Raw genomic sequence first — 21572 nt, 5'->3', positions numbered from 1 at the left:
CACTAGCCTTCGCCGTGGGTGGCAATAAGACTTCTGGCCCTTCGGAAACCAAGTCTGGGCCGCTTAACACCCCCAGCCCCGCGGAAACACCAAGCTGTAACTTTTCTTCATAGATTTAATACCGAGGCCTCAACCAAACACAGGCGGAGAAACAGCTGAGAAGCCTCGAAGCCCGCCTGATCCTCATTGGCGCTGCCTCGCCGTAACTGGACTCTGGGGGCGCTCAAGGGTGAGGCTGGCTGGCGCTGCTACGCAGAGCCATGCCAGGGGCTTAATAAATGACATTAAATGTCTACACGCATAAGTAACCGTACTTAGGGCTTCTGCAAGGGCCACCAAGAGCCCCGAAGTGGCGGGTGGGCCCCGGCGTCACGGGCCGCGCTGTAGGCGGCTCCGCAGGTCCTCGGCGCAGCCGTCCAGCCCCATGCGCTCCAGGGCCGCATAGACGGCGCCCAAGCCCGCGTGCTGCTGCTGGCGCCAGCGCTTGAGCATCTCGTACTGCTGGTCGCGGAAGCGGCCGACCTCCACCTCCACCGCCTCGATCTCCGCCTCTCGCAGCCCGAGCGTGCGCACGAACTCCTTCCAACGCCGCGCGGGCACGGCGTCCATCACGTCGTAGAGCTGCGGGCCAGGCTGGAGCGTGGCGGCCGCCGAGCCTGCAGGGGGCGCCGGCGAGAGCGGGGGCGACGGGCCTGCAAGCAGGCCAGAGAAAGCCAATGGAGGGTGCGGGCAGGGGCAAGGGACAGGGGCCAAGTAGGGCAGGAAGGTCCACCTGGCCCATTAGGGAATGTGGGCAAGTGTCCACAGGAAACCACAGCTTATCACCTCAGATTCAGGAGAAGGGGTCAAGCTCTCAGGCCACTGAAATCCCTTACCAGGAGCTCTGCTGGGCAGCTGGTCCCAGGACCATGTGGCCTCTGGGCAGGGCGCCTCCTGCGTCTGGGGAGAGCCAGAGGTCCAGCCGTGGCCTACCACCTGGACAGGGCACACCTTCTCACTGCTGCTGGGTGGCACCAGAAGGGCGGGGCCGCTGTCTGGGGGTGAGAGATTGGTGGTCTGGAAGCCAAGAGAGACCCCCCAGGTCAGCCTTGCTTGCTTAGCAAGGCTCCTGCCCGTGCCGGGGTCTCTGAGCAGGAGTGGGCACCCCTGACTCAGTCAGTAGACACATCTCCCATTCCACCTCCCCTGGGCAGCTGTATCCTCTCACTGTGACCCAGGAGAGGAGCCCTGTCCTCTGCCTGGAATGCCCTGACCCTGCTGCCCGCTCCTTATTCCCCCAACCCTGGCAGAAGCCTCCTGTTCATCCTACTGAACTGAGCATTCCTGTTTACCTGTCTGGACCCTGTAGGCTCAGAGCTACTCAGAGATGCTATCATTCACTGATAACTTGGCACATGTGTTTGTTAGGTCTTTTCAGTGCCTTGGATCCAAGTTATAATAAGGCCCAACCTTTCAGCTCCAGGAGACTTGCTCACGCTCCTCCCAGAACACTAGCTACTGAGAATCTCACCTGTAGGGGGGTCAGGACCTCCACACCAGTGTCATCTGCTGAGAGACACAGAGAGTCTAATGAGCAATCAGGCAAGGCACTTGAACCTGGGCGCTAGCCCAGCTCCTCTTGGGTTCCTCTGCACCCCACTCCCATCACTCTCTGCCTCAGTTTACCCACCATACCCAGGCCCAATGGGCTGTGGGCTACCCATCCTGACCCCAGGCCTCTCAGAATGTGTGTGTGTTCGTACGTGCACTTACTGGGCCCCATGGGCTTGCAAGGATGGCAGCGGCGGTATGTGTAGGTCAGGGTGGCACCAAGCAGGAGTGGGACCACCAGGCCTGCCACGAGCATCTGCACCCAGAACACTGAAAGAGCAGCTGGTGGGTGGTAGCCATCCCCCGACCTCCCCGTGACCCATCCCAGCTCTCCCACTGGCATTTCCAGTTCACACATACTCTGCCTCCAGCCACAGACAGCCACACAGGGCTCAGGACAGCTCCCAAGGGTGCTCCTGCAAGGGGAGGGGGAAATGGGTGGAGGGTGAGGTACACACTGGGAAGGACTGCTCAGGACCACCCAACGTCTTCTCCACCCCAGAGGCCCTACCCTCCTGAGAGTCTCACTCTACCCAAGAACGTTCCCAAAGTACTGCTGAAATGTCACCAGTGTTCATACGATAGCAACACCGTTTATTGAGCGTCTTTAAGATTAGACAGATGGGCACTAAAGTGTCAGTTCTGGGATCTGCCTGTTTTGTTCCCTGTTGTCTCCCTAGTACCTGGAACAGTGTCTGGAAATAGTAGATACTCAAGAAACTTGCTGAGCAAATGAGTGACTAATCACCCCTTAACCATAGCCCCGGGGGAGCCTATTAACACCAGCCCCCCCCCCCACCCCCGTTCAGATGCGGAGCCAACAGATTGAAGAGGTGAAGTAACTTGCTCAAGATGCCTCAAGGAACCAGGGGGAGATCCTGAGCCTCAGCCCAAGTTTTGAAACTACATTAACGTGACTCTCTAAGTGACACATCCTATCCTTAACATAGGGCCGGAAGGATTACTAGAGGAAAGTATGACATAAAGTAGAGACATGCCCCCTTATCTGACGTAAAGTGAATTCAGATTTCTCTTTGCCATTCAAAGTGTGCCTGAAGGGGGGGCCCATCTACCAGAGAACTGAGTTCCCTCTTCCCCGCCCCTCGACCCCCACCCTGCTCCCAGCCTCCCTTCCCCCAGCCCCGGGCAGCCAGGAAGTTACGTGGGACAGGACACGCAGCTCTTGCCATATTCATAGAAGCCAGGCAGGCAGGTCCCACAGTGGGTGTCTCTGCTAGAACCTATGGTCCAGGAGATGGTGTGGGTCAGGATGGGAGAGGAGGCGGCGGGGGTGGGGTGGGGTGGGGTGGGGTGGGGTGTGGGAGCCCAGAATGAGGGTACTCACAAGGTGTCTGCGTGTGCCGGTGCAGGGCCCCACAGTCTGTGCATGGGTGGCAGCGAAAGGGGGAACCATGCCGGCACTGGCTGACCATGCAGTCCATGAACCAGCCTGGCCTGCAGCCACAGTGGGTGTCTGCCACTGCTGAGCAGTTCCTCAGGGCCATCTGGGGGGCTGGTGGGAACGGGGGGTTGGGGAGAGCAGAGGCTGTCAGAGCCAGAGACCCCCCACAGAGAGGTGGGACAGGTCCCCTGGAGAATGGAGGTGCAGACACCAGAGACAGGACGGCCCCCAAAGTGAGAGAAGTGTGGGGATCATCACAGACCAGAGGCTGGGGCACGGGGACAGGAAGGTCACCAGGATGACAGGGCGCACAGACATCCTGAGGCAGGACCAGGGTGCAGGCACCCACATGGCGTGGCCTGTGGTAGCATGGGGCGGGGTGACATGGGGTGGGCACAGGGGCCTCCTACCCAAAGGCTGGGCTCGAGCCAGCCACTTCCTTCAGAAAGACCCTGGCCAGACGTGTCCTCAAGCACCCCCCACCCCCAGCACTAGGCAGCCCCTCACCCAGCTCATCGCAGGCCTGGCAGCGGGCACAGCGGGTCTCATAGTGGTTTTCCCGGGCCAGAAAGGTGCCCTGCGGACAGGGGAGGCAGGTGGCCACGCCACAAGGCTTTGTGCAGGGGGCCTTCAGGTAGTGCCCTGTGGAACCCAGTGTGGGGTCAGCCAAAGGGGGCTTCCACCTTCCCCTCCCCCCTCTCTGGCTCTACTTTCAGCCTCCCCTCCCCTCATCCCTAGCCTGCCTACTTCTACTCCCCAGCCCCACCTGACCCTCACCTGTCTGTGGTCAGCCCTCACTTCCTCCCATGTCCCTCCCACCGCTTCAGCCCCTCACCTGCTGGACAGCCCTTGCAGCAGCCCAGACCACTCCGCTTTGGGAAGCTGTGGCCGCAGTCACACCGGGGGCTGAGGGTGCTGGCCCGGGCACCCAGCAGCAGCAGGAAGAGGAGGGCCTAGGGGACAGGGGCTGCTAGCTTCCAGCCTGGCTGCCCAGGCGGGGGCCTCTATCTGCCCAGTCTCTCCCACCCCAGCGCTTGCCCTCAGGTTCTTGAGCAGAGGAGGTGCCCATGGGTCGAGGGTGAGACTGACTTCCTTCCCCTGGGTACAGACAGGGCTTGGGAGGAGCAGATTACAGGCTTCCTGCCAGCCCCGCATGTTGCCCTGCACCGCGGAGGAACCAGGCAGCCCCACCCCCACCCATGCTTGCGGTAAGGTGGGGGACCCTGATCTTTCTCTGTCGGGATCCCCCAGACCCCTCTAGCCCCTGACATGGTGCTTCCTCTCGGCGGAAGGACCCCGCCCCGGCTGAACCGCTAACTTGCTAACTCGGTCTTAAGATGGACCCAGTCCCCAGGGAAGCCCGATCAAAGACATGCATTCCCCTACCCTTCCATCCCGTGTCCCCTTCCTCTGCCGCCCCACGGTCCCCTCCCCCCCGCGTCCCCTTCCTCCGGCGCAGGGACCCAGGCCCGGGCAAGGCTCGAGGTCATGCCCCTGCGACCCTACTCACCGCCGCCGCCGCACAGGTCCCGGGCCGCGGCCGCGGTTCCATGGCCCTGGGCGCCACGCTGGGCCCTCGACCCGACCGGGCTTCCCCCGCTCCGCCCGCCGCGGGTGGGGCCCAGCCCGGCGCCCTCAGGCCCGCCCCCGCCTGAAGAGCCCGCCTCGGGGGTGGGGGCCAGGGCGGGGCTGCCGAGATGGGAGCCCCCTGCCCGCACCTGAGCTCACCTGAGGCAGCTGGTGGGCAAGGTGCGCATAGCGAGGGGCCGCGTCCGGGTCCCACGCCTGGATTCTAGCTCTACCCAGAGACTACCTCTTCCTAGAGAGGCGATCTCTTCTCTCCGGGGCTCAGAGGCACCCTCAGCCATGAGGGCTTGGGCCAGAAGAACCCAGGTGGGAGACCCAGCCTCCCCACACAGGGCATGAGCCTGCCCTGGAAGGCAGTCCTAGGGGGCCCCCTCAGTAGCTTGAGCCCTGAGAGGGGTGGCTTAGGGTAGGGCCCTCCAGGGCCCCATGTGGGGAGGGCACCTGGTGGGGGTCCCTAGTGGTGGACTTCATGGCTGTGGCAGGGGGCAGGGCTGACCTGGGGAGTACTGGTCAGGCGATTTCTGCCCCACGAAGTCCATTCTGCTCCCAGTCTCGCCCAGCGGTGGCCCACCACAGATGAAGGGGACAGGAGCCCAGGGGGGCACTGAGTATACCTGAGTCCAGAAAGGGGGCATTCCAAAAGCAAAGGACTCTTTCCAGTGAAGTATATACAAGTCTTTATAAAAGAATCAAAAGCTCAATAAATATGCAACTTTACACAGAGCCCATCCCAAGGACTGGGAAGAGGGGGAGGGGGCAAAAGGCAGGGGAACCGTCATCCCATTTGGTGCCAGATGCGGGTGGAGGAGGGAAGGGTTGCCTGGGACCCCAGCCCTGGAGTCCAGCCCAGAGGACTGGAGGTCCTGACTTCAGAGAAAACTGGGCAAAGGACCCTGCCTCCGCTGGGGGTGCGGGGGTGGGAAAACAGGCAGGTTAGTGACAGTGGTGACTGTCAGCAGGTCCTGCAGCCTGGGCCTCTGCTGAGCCCTCCTCCACTTCCATTCGGTCTGGCAAAGTGCAAATTGGGCCCCTGGGGGCAGGGGCGGTGGTGGTGTCCGGCTGGGCACTCCGGCCCGTGTGCACATTACGGCAGCAGCTGGAGCAGGGGCCGGCTCACCCCAGGAGGCATGCTGTCTGCTGTCCTTTGGTCAGTGGCACCCTTGGGGGCCTCCCTCTGCTCAGACCTCCCTGCAGTGGAGAGGAGGGGAGAGACAGTCCTTCCTTGGCTTATGGTATTTGGAGGGGATCTGGCCACCCTCTCCTGACTGGGATCCTCAGGCTTCTTCACCGCTGCCCATCCTTGCCAGGTGCTGAGGCAGGTCTCAGGCTCCCTCTCCCATCCCTGTGCCCAAGTGCCATCTGTTCCCAGTCATGACAGTGCCCCCAGTACACTGGGCCACCTGTCCTCCACCCCAGGCCAGGCCACTCACGAGGCAGTGAGGGTGGAGTTAAGCAGCAGGGTAGTCCTGATTCGGTAGAGCTGGGCCAGCGTCAGCTTCCTGTGCTGGGCCGAGATCCCCGGGGGAGGCTCAGGCTGGACCCTGGTCGAGGCCCCCGAGGACAGCTCTCTGCTTCTCCTGGTGAGTCCTTCAGGCTCCCCACCTGGACAGTGGGCTCCACCCTCTAGCTCTGCCAGCTGGGGGCCAGGGCCAGGTGCCCCCTGGCAATACCAGCTGGGCTCAGCTTCCTGACAGGAGCCCCGAGTCCTCATGCCAGGGACAGTAGCAGCCAAGCAGACTTCCGACAGGCTGCGGCTAGGGGCTGGGGGCGCTCTGCGGGTGGTGGCCCCTGACAGCAGCTGGAGGAGGCTGGCCTCGGATTTGGACTTGAGCAGGTGGGGCAGGCAGGGCAGCAGCTGGACAGGAGTGCGGCGGCGGAGGCGGGGTGAGGGTGGGGGTGATGGGGCTGGTGGTAACTCTGGGGGCCGGGGTGCTGACTCCGCCATGGGGGCTGGGGCCATAAAGTCTTGCAGGGAGGTGGGGGAAAGGGTGCCGTAGGCGGAGTCCATGGAGCAGGAGCGGCCGTCCACAGGGCCCAGGGGCAGCAGCTCGCTGGTAGGAGTGACAGATGAGGCGGTGGTGCTGAGAGAGGTCTCGTCTGACTGGGAGCTGAAGGGGCCGCCCCCGAATTCAGGAGAGGACAGCAACTCCCCAGGCTCCACCACCACCATGGCCAGGGTCTCCGTAGAGCCGTCCGAGGCACTGTGGGGGCCGAGAGGGGAGTCAGTCCAGCTAAAGGAAGCCTAGACGGCTGGACACAGAAGTTGAGAGCCTCTGCCCTCCTGAGTCTGAGGCTCAAAGACTGCAAGCAGGCAGCATGTGAGCCCGAAACACAGGTATCAGGAATGGTGTCTGTCGTGACCACAGCATCCGCTGTCAGATATAGTCTAAGAATCTTCAGCTCAGCTCTGGGCAGCTACCACTAATAGATCAGAGTGGGCACTCAAGTTGAAATCGGTCTGCCATCCCCGCTGGTGGGAGGCAGAGCCCCCCTCCCCATGCCCACTGTGTTCAAATCATAAAGCCAGGCCCAGGGAACGGGGTCCCGCTCAGTGTCAGTGGCCTTGGGGTCAGGAGGCCTGGGGCGGAGCACCTGCTCTGCTCCAGCGTGCTGAGCGGTCCCAGGCGAACGTACCAGTGCTGGGAATCAAGGCTGTGGCTGCTTTTGCGCAGAATGGTAGGGGAGCTGGCAGCCGAAGTGCTACTCTCCCCGCCTTCCTCCTCCTCTTCCTCCTCCTCCTCCTGCTCATCCTCCTCCTCTTCCAGGCTCTGCAGGTGCTGCTGGTTGCCTGGGTGCTCCTGCACACGCAGCTGCTGCAGCTGGTTCTGGAGATAGGGGTACACAGGGGCCCCACAGCTGGTGAGCAGCAGCCCCCACCAGGCTGTCCTGCCAGGCTGCCCACCACTCTGCTCTCACCTGGGCATTGTAGATGGCATCCACCCAGCCACGGCACAAAGCCTGGCCACTGGCCTGGAACGTGTAGGCCCCCACAGCACTGTGGAACTCGTTCAGGTAGATGAGGAGGAAGGAGCCTGGTTAGGAAGGGCTCGCATCAGTGCTAGCTGGGACCAAGACCCCAGCCCACCATAGGTCCCGCCCATCACAGGTCCCACCCAGGGGCCAGGAGCCGGCCTCCTCACCTGGGTCCCGAAGCTCCCGGCACACGATCTTGTCCACCAGCAGCGGTGGCCTGATCACCTTGGTCCTCTCGGCCTTCTTCACTGCCTTGGTCACCAAGAGCAGGTCAGTGAAGAGAAAGCAGTACACATCCATCTGGCAGTGGCGGGGGGTAGGGAGGGAACGCAGGAAGAGCAAGAGAAGTCAGAGGTCAGGGCCAAGGCAGGCACCCTCCTCCTGTCTGCTTCAACACCCTCCCCTGGGAGCACTGGTGTCAAGCATCTCTTCTTCCACCCCCAGTGAACTGAGAGTAACATTCAAGTGAAGAACAAGATGACTTTCTCTCATCCAGCTACTTACTTGTGACTTATGCCAGTTACAAGTTTATATTAAAGAGGGAAAGGAAGGTGGTTTTGAAATCATGATTGGCAGGACTTCCCTGATTAAGAATCCACCTTACAATGCAGAGGACACTGGTACAATCCCTGGTCGGGGAAGATCCCACATGCCACAGAGCAACTAAGCTTGTTCAACTAGGGCCCGTGCCCTGCAACTAAGAGAAGCCACTGCCAAGAGAAGCCTGTGCACCAAAACTAGAGAGTAGTCCTGGCTCGCTGCAACTACAGAAAGCTCTCACGCAGCAACACAGACCCAGTGGAGCCAAATATAAATAAATTTTTAAAAAAAATCATGATTTGCAGACTCTGGGTTACATAGTGCTTGAAAAATTCATAGCTCCATAGCAAGCCTCTAGGCTATTCCCAGCCTGCTCACAGAATGGGCCCCTCCCTCCCAACAGGAACACACTATGGCACTGACAGGTGGGCTAGAATGGCACCTGATGGCCGGGATCCGGCTGCTGTGTTTGTAAAAAGTAAACTGCAGGCAAAAAGTCATCCCTCAACACAATATTGTAAAGCGATTATCCTTCAATTACAAATAATTTTAAAGCAAGAAAAAAACCCAGTCATTCCTCACATAAAGGCACTAGTTCTTGCATTGCTACCCAAGGGACGGGGCAGCCAAGAATCACTGACTAGGGGCCAGGAGGTCCGGGGGAAGGGATGGTCCAAACCCCACAGGGTAAGGGGGAGGCAAGGGCTCTGGGCATGGGGAGGTTCCTGGAGTCACCTTGCTGTCCTTCCCCTCCTTCATCCTCAGGCTCCCTTCCAGCAGCAGCTGACGTGTCTCCTCAGGGGAGGCTCCAGGGATGGGGGCTGTCAGGTCCAGGTGTAGAAATTCCTTCAGGAGCTGGGGGTGGGGTTGGGGGCGGGGGCAAGAGTGGTCCAAGTCTGACCCCTCATCTCAGCTGGGAGACCTCAGATGAGAGTCCCAGTATAGCTCCCATCTGCCAGTGTGGCCCTTCCCCGCTCCCAGCAGGGCCAAGGACCCCGGCACAGACGATGGCACCCACCTTGTCCACTTCGTCGTTGCTGCCCTCCACCACCTCGTAGGCGTCGATGCGACTCACCACAGCCGCCAGCCGCTGCCGCTCCTGGCGCTGCCGCATGCACGCGTTCACGTGGTGGATGAAGCGTTCCACCGAGCCAATCTAGGGCGGGCGGGCCAGGGCAGTTCAAGGACCGGGTCAGGAGGGGCCGCCAGCCAGAGGGAGGGACCCTGCCGGAGACCCAGTTACCATGGTGACAACGGCCTCCTTGGCGCGCGGTTCGTCGGTCTTTCTTAGCACCGACTTGAGCAGCAGCGGGTACTTGGTGAGTCGCTGGTGGGGCTTGGCCAGCATGTCGCTCAGCTTCAGCCGCTGGCACTGCTGGTGCTTCTCGGCCCACTGCGGCGGGGAGGCGGAGCAGAATTCAGGGCGGCACCACCGCCCCCCCCCCCCGCCCCCCGCCCCGGCACCTGCGGCCCAGGGGAGCCCATCGTGCAGTGCCCTGGCCCCCGGAGAACCCCACCGGCCCTCACCGTGATGTAAGCTCGGAAGAGGTCGTTGTCGCGCAGCAGGCCGCGCATGTACTCCATGCAGCCCTCCTCCTCCATGCAGTATCGGATATAGGGCTTGAAGAGGGAGCCGAACTGGCGCGGGGCGGAAAAGGCACAGCACCGGTTACCGCGCGCCCCACCCCCGCGGGAGGGGGTCCCGCGCTCGCTCCTCCCTTACTGCCTCTCCCCGACCAACAGGGGGCAAGCTTATTATCCCCGTTTTCCATACAAGGACACGGAGCCTCAGCGAAAGCGATCGACCTCGGCCAGGTGGGGTTTCACACCACGGCGACCGACTCTGAATTCTACACCTCTTGACCACCAGGGGTCTTTTGGGCCACCGGTTGGGGGGAGGCCGGGGTGTTGGGCAGACGGGATTGGCGCCCCACCCTGCATCTGTGTCCCTGCGTGTGTCCGACCTGACCCGTACCATCTTAAAGCCTTTGAGGAAATCCCCGGGCTGCAGCAGCGCCCGCGTGCGCCGCGCCTTCTCCAGCACCGGCGCCATCACGCTGCCCCACAGCCCGCGGTGCAGCCGCGCGATCTCCGGGATGTTACTGAACAGGCGTTCCGCCTCCACCTGGGGGGCGGGGTTAGTGGTGGAGGTGCGCTCGGCCCCGCCCCTCTTCCAGACCCCGCCCCTACCCATCCCCCTTCCGCCCCCACTGTCAGCCCCGCCCCCAGCCTTCTTCAGCACCATTCCTTGCCCACCTTTAGGGGCCGGGCCCCTCCCCTGCCCATCCTCTTCCCCGCCCCTCACTCTACCCGTTAGCCCCGCCCCGAGCACTCTTCAGCATCATCCCACTTCAACAATTAGGTGCCAGGCCCCGCCCCTCACCCACTGCACCAGTCAGCCCCGCCCCTCCCTGGCTTTAGCCCCTCCCCGTTACTTCCTGGGACCGCCCCCACCCCAGGCCCCGCGGCACCTCACACAGCAGTCCCGACTCTTGCAGGTTCAGAAGGCAGCACAGGAACAGCTGTGGGGGCAAGGAGCACTGCATCTGGAGTGGGGGGTTCCCCGTCCCGATGCCCCACCCAGACTCTAAGGCTCCCTTCACCCCCTCCCCATCCTGGGAGGCCCTGAGGCAGCCTGGGACAGAGAGGGTTCACCCTTTGAGAAAAGACCCAGTTCCATGGCCCGGCTGCGGGTCCCCCTACCCAGGCCCCACCTGGAGGGCTGCTCTGGGACGCTGCCCTGACTGCCACACCTGGAACTCTCTCCTCCAGCTCTGCCCTGGCTCTCTCTGGTTTCTGCCCAGAGGGTGTCTTCCTTGAGCCCACAAGCCCAGGACAGATGCTCCCCCAGGTCAAAGTCCCTACACACCCCCCACACCTGGTGCCTACCCATCTTGTCTCTGCATCTAGGGTGTGAGCTGCTGGACACCTGGCATACAGCAGGTGTTTAGCAACAGCCGTTGAGCGGATGAGTGAAAGGATGAGGTCTGTGTTAGCTCAACCCAGACTTGCCCCAAGCCCCCTCCCAATTCCCTGGGGCCCCAGGGAATCACCTCCATGCTGGGGTGTGGCCCACCCCCCACACCCCTCCCCCTTTGTTGCTTGGCACCTGCTCCTTCTGCAAAGGTCCAACTCTGCTCAGAGACACCCAGAGGAGGCCCCAGCGGGGGCCGGGGTGGGCAGGGACGCGATTGGCTCTGGGCCCCACACTCACGTTGGTGATCACCCTCAGCTTCTTAATGTAGGAGGCCTCCGTGTGCAGGAGCTCCCAGACCGCCTCCTGCTGGTGGCACTGCCGCCGGGTCAGCTTCTGTGGGGAGGGCAGGGTGTCTCCAGAAGCCCCAGGGTGGCCAGATCAGGGGAGCAGGTGGAGTGGGCCCGCACACCACCTTTTTTCCCACTTGAGACACAGGGGCCCCCCAAGTTCTGGGCCAGCCAAGTGGCGCACCACACTTTCACCTTGCCTGAGTTCCTCCAAAGCTGGTTAATGATGACAGCTGCCTGGCGGGGCTGTCCTTGGAACATCCTGCCACCCTAGGAAGGGCCCCATGGAGTGGGGCAGGGGTGATAATGCCCCCCTCTCCCTCAGAAGGGGGGAGCTGTGGGCAGGCAGGCGGCACTCACCTCATGCCCGTCAATGAGCTCCCGCCAGCTGTCCTCCAGCCGCAGTCCAGCGTCATCCTCATCCTCCTCTTCGTCACCTTCTTCCTCCCAGGAGTCATGGTCAAAGCGCAGCCTCCGGGGCAGCCTGGGCAGCCCGAAGAGGCTGTAGGCGTGCAGCTTGCCCTCCAGCTGCTCCATCTTGTCCATCTCCTGAGAGGAGACCTGTGGTCAGGGTCAGGGGTCAAGGGTCAGCCAGCTGCCCTGCCCCAGGGCACCCGGGCCCACATACCCGGCCGTAGGCGCTGGTGCTGGGGCCTGAGCTGAAGAAGCCACTGAAGCGACTGGCTGCCCGGTTCTTCCAGCTGTCACTGCCACTGCTGCTGCTGCTGCTGCCACTGCTGCTGCCGCTGGGCAGAGAGCAGCTGGAGGGTGTGGGGGGCTCCTGCCCAGGGATGCTGGCCTCCCCCAGGAACTCTGACATGTTCTTGCGTCGGCGACCAGGGGCCTGGCCGGGGGGCAATGGTCAAGAGGCAGGTCCACCCTGACCCCCACGGCCCCACCCCACACATTTCCAGGACCTCAAACCCACCTGGGGCGCAGGAGGGTCTCTGCATTCCCCCACCCTGTGAGGCCATCTCTCCTGAGGCCCACACATGCCCTGGGGGCTGGAAGGTCCAGACAGGCACCCCTGGGCCACGCCTCCCCCCACCGCCAACCCCAACCAGCAGCATGAAGCACGTGGGAGAACACAGAGTCACACACACTCGGGTGCACTCAGAAGCCCATGTCCAAGTGGATCCCTGACGAACGTTCACGAGCACAATGTCTGCTTGGACACACATGCTCAGACTCCTCATGCATGAACACTCAGAATTCCTGGGCCCATCCCCCTGCAATGGGGGGATCCCCGTACACCCCGAGCCAGCCCCATTTCACAGAAGGGGGAGGAAAGCTCCCGTAGGAGCAGCAAGGGGCCCAGGTGACCTCCCCTCTGGCCCCTCCCCACCCCCAGCCCTGACACAGCCCCTCCTCACCAGGATATCCAGGCTCTCCCGGCGGCTCTGGGGGTCCACGCGCTCCTGAGCTGGGGGCCCGGCCCCGGCTTGCCGCAGGATCGGCAGACTCAGGGACTTGGAGTCCTTCACCCCCTGTTCCACCTTCCCCTCGTCCCCTGGCTTGGCTGGGGAGGCATGCGGGGACAAGTGAAGGTCCTCAAAACCCAGGCCAGTGGAGGACGAGGCCCCAGTTCGCTCTCTCCCTGGAGGATCCAAACCAAGGCCTGGCTGCCCTCCCCCAAAGCCCCGCCCTGCCAGCACCCAGCACTGCCACCCAGCAGAGACACCTGTATGGTAATGAGCTTGCTCAAGGCCATGGCCAACGGGAACCTGAGCTGGGAAACAACACCCTCCCCAGAGGACCCAGTTGCGCCCCATATCCCCTGCTCACCTTTGACCCGCAGGTAGTGTCCCCCAAACCTGTAAGCCTCAAAGGTGAGGGACAGGGGCGTGTTGGACTGGTCCAGGTAGATGTCCACTTTGCCCAGTGCAATGCCCTTCCTTTCAAATACTGGCAGCAGCACCTCCCTGCCCCAGGACAGGAGGTGTGTGTTGGGGGCCATCACATGAACCCCCACCCTGCCCAGAGCCATCACATGAACCCCCACCCCGCCCCTCAAAGGAAAAGGGAGACCTCAGGGGGATCACACCCAGGTTCATACATGCACACACGAATAGGAGGTTCACACGTGTATATACAAGCCAACACACCCTCGCCCTCACACGTTCGTGTTGACACACCAGGGCCAGACCCTGTCACATGCCAGTCCACGCCCCGGGGGTGAGCCACGTCCATTCAAGCATGGCTCCCAGGCCCTCACTGCACATGAGTGGGGTGTCCTTGGGGGAGGATACATTCGTTTACAGGCCACCACACAGACACACAGTCATACCTGCTGATGCCACACCTGCCCCCCAGCTCCGTTCTCCCCTCAGCCCCATTGAGCCCTACCCCAGAGACTTCTTCTTCATGGCTGGTACAATCTCTGTCTCAATATCCACGTTCAGGTCAAATTTCAGGGTGAAGCACTCCTTGCTTGGGTCCTGAGCGGACATGCATCTCAGCGTCTACACCCCTCGTGCCCTACCCTCACCACCCCAGGGTCCTGGTGAGCACAGGGATCTCCCTGTCCTTTTCTGTCCCGGGGAGGCCCCTGGCAGCCCTCCTGCTGGAGGCAGGAGCTCCTGGATCATCCCCCACCTGAGCTAAGGTGGGCAGGGCTGGGCGGCAACAGAGAGACACGCTCACTCCACGCCCCATCCCTGGTCCTGGAATTCAGAGCAGACAGGCCCAGCCTCGGGAATGGAAAGGGCCCAGAAGGGACAGAGGCTTGGGGGGGGCAGGGGGCTGCTCTGCCAGCCTGGGGACTCCTTACATCTGTGTGTCTCCTTCTGGCTTTCTTCTTGGAGAGTTTCAGGCCTGTGCTCTTTCGGTCCCTGTAATTAAGCCAGTCAGGGCAGAGGTTGGAGGCATGGGTGGGCTCTCATCCAGGTGGGATGTGGGCAGGCCCCCTCTGGTGACCCACCCCTTGCTGACTGTAGGTGGCCAGGTAACTCAGGTTGGCTCAGGCAAGCAAGGATGGAGGTGGGGAGAGGCTCACAAGGAGCTGTGCGCCCCCTCGTGGCCAATCCAGGAGTCATACCCAGGGTCCCTAGACGGGTGGAGTCTGCTCCCAGAAGCCCTAGAGGCTCACCCTCCAGGAATCTGGGTAGCAGCAGGGGCTAGGAGGGATCTCTGGTCCCTAGATCTGTGACCTGACACCCAGCCTTGGGAGCCCCCAGGTGTCTGCTCCGCTCACCAGCCCCTCACCTACCCCTTGCCATCCATACAGCTCTCCTCCTCCTCCTCCAAGTCCACGGCAGGACTGGTGCGTGGGGGGCATGACCGGGTGGACACATTCCGAGCCAGGACAGAGCCTGTGGAGTAGAATGGGAGTGGGGTTGTGCCTGCCTCCCTGTCCCCGGTCCCCTCCTTAGTCTTCCAACATGGTAGTCTCCAGAGAAACTAAAGCTGGCTATGGACCCTGGGACCCCGCCTCTCTAACAAGCCAGGACCTCTCAGTTCAGGAGTCAGTCACTGCTTAGCATTTATTCATCCCGAGAACCAAGAAGACACAAGGGCCCTGGGATGACACCCTGGGTGATGCCCTGTGCCCAGTACAAATCCACCTCAGTTTACCCATCTATGAAATAGGCATAAAGAAGCACTGCCTCTAGGATTGTTGCAGGGAGGGACCAAACTCCACGGCTTTCTTGCAAGTTTCCCCTTCCCCCTCCCCTATCTTGCAGGTCACCACTGTGACCACACCCAAAGTCCCAGGGGGCCCTCAGGAACAGTCCTTTTGTCCCTCTGACCAGCTGGGGAAGGAGACAAAAGCCACCTCAGCACAGTCAGCTGGCAGTGGGACTGGGCCAGGTGCCTGTTCAGCAGGAGGGGTCTCTTATTTCCTGCTGCAAGTTCCTTCTGACCCCCCCACCCCACCTCCCACTGCCTCTGTCCGCTGACTGCCTGGCTGGAGGATCTGTCCAGAAATCCCCTGCCTGGAGGAGAAGACGGAAGGGCTTTCTCCATGCTGGCCCATCAAGAAGGACCTGGCCCCTAGAGGAGATAGGCTGGCCCTTGAGCTGGACCGGTCCCCAACTTTTCCTCTTGTTAAAAAACTGGCAGGGGGGAGGATGACAGGAAGGGATAGTTAGGGAGTTTTGGATGGACATGTACACATGGCTGTATTTAAAATGCATTAACCAACAAGGATCTACTGTATAGCACATGGAACTCTGCTCAGTGTTATGTGGCAGCCTGGAAGGGAGGAGAGCTTGGGGGAGAATGGATACAGGTATAGTATGACCGAGTCCCTTCCCTGTTCATCTGAAACTATCACAACATTGTTAATCAGCTATGTGTGCGTGCATGCATGCTAAGCTGCTTCAGTCATGTCCGACTCTTTGCAACCTCATGGACTGTAGCCCGCCAGGCTCCTCTGTCCATGGGATTCTCCAGGCAAGAATACTCGAGTGGGTTGCCATGGCCTCTTCCAGGGGATCTTCCTGACCCAGGGATCGAACCTGTGTCTCTTATGTCTCCTGCATTAGCAGGTGGGTTCTTTACCACTAGCACCACCTGGGAATCCCTGTTAATCAGCTACACCTCAATACAAAATAAAATGTTAAAAAACAAATACTTGTGGAACAAAAGAGGCAGCAGTGGATTTGGGTTTCATTGTTCACAGCTGACTCCTGTCCTTCTGATGGCCTTGTCAAGATGCCTACAGTTACCAGGACCCTGTGCCCCCAGGTAGGGGCTCTAGGGACTGGCCCTTCCCTGTGCTCACCTTGGGGGGGCAGGTCGAAGCGGACGTGCCCATCATAATGCATGGCGCTGTGGAACTTGCTGTCACAGACCTCGCAGAGGTTGAGGGGGCCCCGGTGGTGCAGCTGCTGGCATTCGGCGTGGTGACATACCTGTGTGGGAAAGGATGGAGGTGGGGTGGACCCAAAGCCCTGTGGTACACGGGGCCCCTGGCTGCTATTCATGTCCAACCATCCGTGTTCCAGAGGGGCCTGTGCTTATTAATTTATTCATCAAATGTTTCCCAAGCACCTACAAGGTGTCCATTCTGGGGGATGCAGAAACAGCAAAGCCCTGCCCGCAAGAAACAGCGCCGAGTAAGTAACCATGAAGCAGGTGCTCCCAGGGCCTCTCCTGGAACACAGGCAGAAAGGGCCCCAAAAAGTGAAGCTGGGGCTGCCAGTCACTTGGCCCAACTCAGTGTCTTCAAACAAAACGCTTCCCCGTCCTCCGTGCCCAGGGCCTCTGCCCTCAATTCTATGACCTATGCAGCCCCCGAACAGCTGACCCCCGTGGATTTCTAAGTCAGGGTGTGGAGGGGCTTATGGAGGAGTCAGGGAACGATGCTGGCATCTCGGTGCCTATGTGGGACCCACAGGCTGCTGCTTAGTGATGTGACCTCAGATTTACCCATTCACTCCAGTCTGTTCTCATCCCTATCCCCACGGATGACCTTCCTATCTCCTCCATCCCCTAAGCATCCCAAACTCACTCCCCACTGACCCACTGCCTACTTTTCCAGGGAAACAGAAGATACTCCATGAGCCCCAACCACCACAGCCACCCACCCGTCCTGGGCTGTGGAGGCTTCACCCTGCCCCAATCCCAGACCAGCCTTCCACCGAGACCCACCTCTCACCGAGCCCCACCTCTCACCAGATCATTCCCATGGGCAAACCAACCCGTTTCCCCAGCTCCAGCACCCCTCCACTTATAACTAAACTCTGTAAAACCAGGCATCCATAACCACCACTTTCTGTTCTCTCCTCCCATTACCCTTTCTTTTCCCTCAACTTTTTGTTTTAAAATCATTCAAACCTACAGAAAGTTGTAAGAATAGTACAATGACATCCACACACCCTTCTAGCTCCGCCACTCCTTCACATTTGCCACACTGCTCATGACACCCCTCCCCTGGTGAGGAAATCAACACCACCTGGGAGCACAGATGTTCTCGTGCAAAACCCCACACAACTCTATGTGTGGTCACACTCGGGGAAACTCAGAGATGATACTTTGTCCAACTATAGTCTACCTTGGTATTTCCACAAGTGTCTAAATAATGTCCTTCATAGATTTTTTTTTTCCCCACATGGTATCCAATCAAGGTTCATATGTACAGACATTTGGCTGTGTTTATCCCTTTAAGAATGAATGTCCTGGGACTTCCCTAGTGGCTAAGACTCCGAGCTCTCAAGGCAAGGGGCCTAGGTTCGATCCCTGGTCAGGAAAGTATTTACCACATGCCGCAACTAAGAGTTTGAACGCCAAGACTCAAGATCCTGCATGCCTCAATGAAGATCAAAGATCCTGAGGGATGCAAATGAGAACCAGTACAGCTAAATAAATAAATAAAATATACATATATATATATATTTTTAAATTAAAAAAAAAGAATGAATGTCACACATTTTCCACCCTGTCTTTCAGGACATTGAAGCAGCCAGGCCAGCAGTTTCGCCGAGAGCCCTTCCTTCTGGATTTGTCTGGGGGTCTCGCATAGTTTGCTGTCGTTCAGTCGCTCAGCCATGTCTGACTTTTTGTGACCCCATGGACTGTAGCATGCCAGACTTCCCTGTCCTTCACCATCTCCCGGGGCTTGCTCAAACTCATGTCCATTGAGTTAGTGATGCCATACAACCATCTCATACTCTGTCATCCCCTTCTCCTCCTGCCTTCAATCTTTCCAAGCATCAGGGTCTTTCCAATGAGTCAAGTCTTTGCATCACGTGGCCAAAATATTGGAGCTTCAGCTTTAGCATCAGTCCTTCTAATGAATATTCAGGATTGATTTCCTTCAGGATTGACTGGTTTGATTTCCTTGCAGTCCAAGGGACTCTCTATGGTGTTCCCCAACACCATAGCTCAAAAGCATCAATTCTTCTCACATAGTGTAAAGATGAGCATATAGGCAGGGATGACAGAGAGTGGACTATGTCTCCTTCAGCGTGCCCAAGTGCCAGACCATCTGGGGATCTCACTGTATCTTGTTTGTTTGTTTGCCTTAATATTTACTTATTTCGCTGTGCCGGGTCTTGGTTGCAGCTGACAGGCTTAGTTGCCCTGCTGCATGTGGGATCTTAGTTCTCTGACCAGGGATCAAACTCTTGTCCCCTGTATTGGAAAGTGGATTCTTAACCACTGGACTACCAAGGAGGTCCCCTTGCTATACTCTGTAAAGGCGTGTTCTCTCTCTGTAATGAGTAGATACAGGGCTTCTCTGCTGGCTCATTGGTAAAGAATCCGCCTGCAATGCAGGAGACCCAGGTTCAATTCCTGGGTCGGGAGATCCCCTGGAGAAGGAAATGGCAAACCACTCCAGTATTCTTGCTTGGAAAAGCCCATGGACTGGGGAGCCTGGCACGCTATGGTCCATGGGTTGCAAAGAGTTGGACACAACTTAGCCACTAAACCACCAATGAGTAGGTAGTCCTGGGGTGACACTTTGAGATAGCCTGCTCCTCAGTGATTGCACACTCCAGGGCTTTAGTCCTCACTGATGGCTTTTGCCTAAACCAAACTATTACTACAATGGTTGCAACTGGAGATTTTCTACCTCTTCTATTTTCCCTCAGACCCTCTCCCATCAATTCTGCTCCCTCCCCAACTTGCTTTTCTAAGGTCTCTGCTGACATCCACACTTCTAAGTCCTCTTGTCTGTTCTGCCAGGGCCCAGCATTTGACATGGTCTCTTGGAAACCGTTTCTTCCTCAGCCCCCAGAACCCATGCCTTGCCTATTCCCTCCCCTCTCAGCCCCCTTGCCTGCTTCCTGCTCTCTCCCCATCCGTGGACCCCTCCTCATTTTAGCCACACCCACTGTCCTGGGGAGGGCTCCCAGGTGATCTGTCCAGTGGGGACCAGGCCTAAGACTCTGGACCCACCTTCTCCATCCTCCTCCTGGATCCCAACAAGCATCTCAAACTTAAAAGGGCCTCACATGAGCTCCTGAAATTTTCCACATGGCTCTCTACCCATCTCGATTATTGGCAACATCTTCCAGCTATGCTGATGTTATGAGTTGAATTATGTCCCTCAAAAAGACAGGTTCGGGGTATTCCCTAGTGGTCCAGTGGTTAGGACTTGGTGGTTTCACAGCCATGGGCCTGGATTCGATCCCTTTCTGGGGAACTGCTGTGTTATTGTTAACTTGCTAAGTCACTTCTGACTCTTTGTGACCCCATGGACTGTATGCAGCCCATCAGGCTCCTTTGTACATGGGATTCTCCAAGCAAGAATACTGGAGTGGGTTGCCAGTTCCTTCTCCAGGGGATCTTCCTGACCCAGGAATCAAACTTGCATCTCCTAAAATGGCAGGCAGATTCTTTACCACTGAGCTACTTGGGAAGGCCTGGTTGGGGAACAAGAATCTCACAAGCCAGGCGGCACAGCAAATAGTTCGTTTTTTTTGTTTGTTTTTGTTTTTTTAAAAAAGATAGGTTCAGTCCTAACCCCCAGCACTACAGAATGTGCCCTTGATGGAAAGTGGATCATTACAGATGTCATTAGTTAAGCTGAGATCATAATGGGGTCTGTGATCACACAGGATAGAGTATGGAGTAACCATATGACTGGTATCCTTATAAGAAGAGAAGAGACACACAGAGGGGACACATAGTGAGAAGCCATGTGACGACAGAGGCAGCGACTGGAGGCATGCACCTACAAGCCAAGGAATACTGAGGAACACCAGGAGGTGCCAGACGCTGGAGGAAGCAAGGGAGAATCCTCCCCTGGTAACTTGCAAGGGAGAACGACCTGACCACATCCTAATTTCAGACTTTTGGCCTCAGAACCGAGAGAATAAACTTCTGTTGTTCTAAAGCCACCCTGACATGCTATGGCAGCCCCAAGAAAATAACATATTAGGCCAAACCTTGGGGTCACCTGTGAGCCTTCTGTTACCTGTCATCCAGGCAGTCTAACACGTCTTCAGGCGCCACCCTTAATATCCATAGTTTCAAACCGGCCACACGCTCCAGGCCAGCTTAGCTCCCATCACCTCTTGGCAGGATGACAAGGCCCCAGAGCTGGTCACCCTACACCCATCCTTGACCCCAGCCTATTCTCCATGAGCAGCCGCAGTGGACCCAGTTCAAAGAGGAGTCACACAGACATCCTCAAAACCCTGCAAGGGCTTCCCATCTCCTGCCAAGGCAGTGACCTCGGGGGCCTCCAGTCCTGTTCTCCTAGCTCCTTCCGCTGCCCCCACCCGCCAGCCTCCTGCCTTCCCTGTAATTGGGCTTCCCAGGTGGCGCTAGTGGTAAAGAACCCACCTGCCAATGCAGAAGACACAAGAGACACAGGTTTGATCCCTGGGTCGGGAAGATCTCCTAGAATAGGAAATGGCAACCCACTCCAGTACTCTTGCCTGGAAAATCCCATGGATGGGGAGCCTGGCAGACTACAGTCCATGGGGCCAGAAAAAGTCGGACACGACTGAGCCACTGAGCATGCATATATTTATTTATTTGGCTGCGCTGGGTCTATAGTCGTAGCGCTCAGGGTCTTTAGTTGTGGCATGCAGGATCTTAGTTCCCTGACCAGGGATCGAACCCAGGCCCCCTGCACTAGGAGAGCAGAGTCTTGGCCATGGACCACCAGGGAAGTCCCTCCTCCTGCCTTCTCCGACACGCTTCTTCAGACATGCCCCACCTCTGAGCCTTGGCATCTGCTAATCCCTCAGCCTGAAATGCTTTCCCCCAGACAGTGAAATAACCAGCCACCTCCCTTCCTGCAGACCTTCACTCAAAAGTCACCATCTTCCCCTTCTAAGGTTTCATTCCTCCACATTCACTCCCTGCCCCTGCCTTCTCTCCTTAACACCTTCTACTGGCAGGCAGTCTGTGCGTCTCACTTTGTTGCCTCCACACCCTATCAGCTCTACAAGGACAGCAGTTTCCGTCTTTCAGGTTCACTGACTGATCTCATCCTAGCCATTCAATAAGTACTGGTTTGATTATTAAGTAGCATGATAGAGGACCACTGGAGATTTGGGCTGGAGAGAGCCTGATCAGGCATCTTCTTTAGTCTTTATTGAATTGGTTACAATATTGCTTCTGTTCTGTGTTTTGGTTTTTCAGCCCAAAGCATGTAGGATCTTAGCTTGTTGCTTTGGTTCTTGTGTTCCTTCCACTTCTCTATCAGACAGAAAAAGGAATATGGACACAGAAATGTCAGCTGGCAGGGAGCAGACTGAGGTCACTTGTTCCAGGGGGTCTGGGCCCTGGGCATCATGGTCCACATTTCCGACAG

The 21572-nt window shown here is 58.7% G+C and overlaps 2 protein-coding genes across 11 annotated transcripts in view; both read right to left on the bottom strand.

The window, feature by feature from the left end:
• Nucleotides 1-97: 97 nt before the first annotated feature.
• Nucleotides 98-4604, bottom strand: TNFRSF25 (TNF receptor superfamily member 25). 5 transcript variants are annotated; one of them, XM_061160515.1, is made up of 10 exons: nt 4503-4604; nt 3828-3945; nt 3500-3634; nt 2936-3103; nt 2753-2831; nt 1947-2047; nt 1753-1872; nt 1511-1548; nt 876-1056; nt 98-692 (listed from the first exon to the last, which is right to left on the bottom strand). In XM_061160515.1, exons 1-10 carry the CDS (start codon nt 4542-4544, stop codon nt 370-372), a joined length of 1305 nt encoding a protein of 434 aa, XP_061016498.1. In that variant the 5' UTR covers nt 4545-4604; the 3' UTR covers nt 98-369. The 5 variants fall into 5 exon arrangements, with proteins under 5 accessions (XP_061016498.1, XP_061016495.1, XP_061016494.1 ...); XM_061160512.1 differs by having other exon boundaries at nt 1511-1545; nt 1753-1860; nt 1951-2006; nt 4503-4602; XM_061160511.1 differs by having other exon boundaries at nt 1753-1860; nt 1951-2006; nt 4503-4600.
• A 106-nt stretch (nt 4605-4710) lies between these two features.
• PLEKHG5 (pleckstrin homology and RhoGEF domain containing G5) overlaps nt 4711-21572 on the bottom strand; it is a 29794-nt gene continuing 12932 nt past the window's right edge. For 2 of the 6 annotated variants that reach the window (XM_061160501.1, XM_061160505.1), the window contains exons 2-21: nt 16083-16212; nt 14565-14667; nt 14127-14187; nt 13703-13794; nt 13142-13278; nt 12730-12875; nt 11985-12200; nt 11717-11905; nt 11307-11402; nt 10564-10614; nt 10068-10217; nt 9620-9730; nt 9336-9485; nt 9111-9248; nt 8828-8947; nt 7720-7852; nt 7496-7611; nt 7214-7404; nt 6010-6780; nt 4753-5767 (exon numbers count right to left, since the gene is read on the bottom strand). In XM_061160501.1, coding sequence (XP_061016484.1) covers nt 5758-5767; nt 6010-6780; nt 7214-7404; nt 7496-7611; nt 7720-7852; nt 8828-8947; nt 9111-9248; nt 9336-9485; nt 9620-9730; nt 10068-10217; nt 10564-10614; nt 11307-11402; nt 11717-11905; nt 11985-12200; nt 12730-12875; nt 13142-13278; nt 13703-13794; nt 14127-14187; nt 14565-14667; nt 16083-16212 — 3111 coding nt within the window. In that variant the 3' untranslated portion in view covers nt 4753-5757. Of the gene's footprint in view, nt 6781-7213; nt 7405-7495; nt 7612-7719; nt 7853-8827; nt 8948-9110; nt 9249-9335; nt 9486-9619; nt 9731-10067; nt 10218-10563; nt 10615-11306; nt 11403-11716; nt 11906-11984; nt 12201-12729; nt 12882-13141; nt 13279-13702; nt 13795-14126; nt 14188-14564; nt 14668-16082; nt 16213-21572 lie in introns of all 6 variants that reach the window. The other 4 variants (XM_061160503.1, XM_061160506.1, XM_061160504.1 and 1 more) reach the window with 4 other exon arrangements.

The sequence above is a fragment of the Dama dama genome, chromosome 14 (genome assembly GCF_033118175.1).
Source record: "Dama dama isolate Ldn47 chromosome 14, ASM3311817v1, whole genome shotgun sequence".
Taxonomy (NCBI): domain Eukaryota; kingdom Metazoa; phylum Chordata; class Mammalia; order Artiodactyla; family Cervidae; genus Dama; species Dama dama.
Note: the sequence above shows the minus strand (reverse complement) of the source record. Positions and strands in the feature narration are given on the sequence as shown.

Excerpts from the sequence above, each read along its gene's own strand:
- TNFRSF25 (XM_061160515.1), bottom strand. The coding sequence starts at position 4,544 with ATGGAACCGCGGCCGCGGCCCGGGACCTGTGCGGCGGCGGCG. Across the intron at positions 3,104-3,499 it reads CCAGGCCTGCGATGAGCTGG|CCCCCCAGATGGCCCTGAGG; the intron begins GTGAGGGGCTGC and ends CGTTCCCACCAG. Across the intron at positions 1,057-1,510 it reads AGGTCCTGACCCCCCTACAG|ACCACCAATCTCTCACCCCC; the intron begins GTGAGATTCTCA and ends CTTGGCTTCCAG.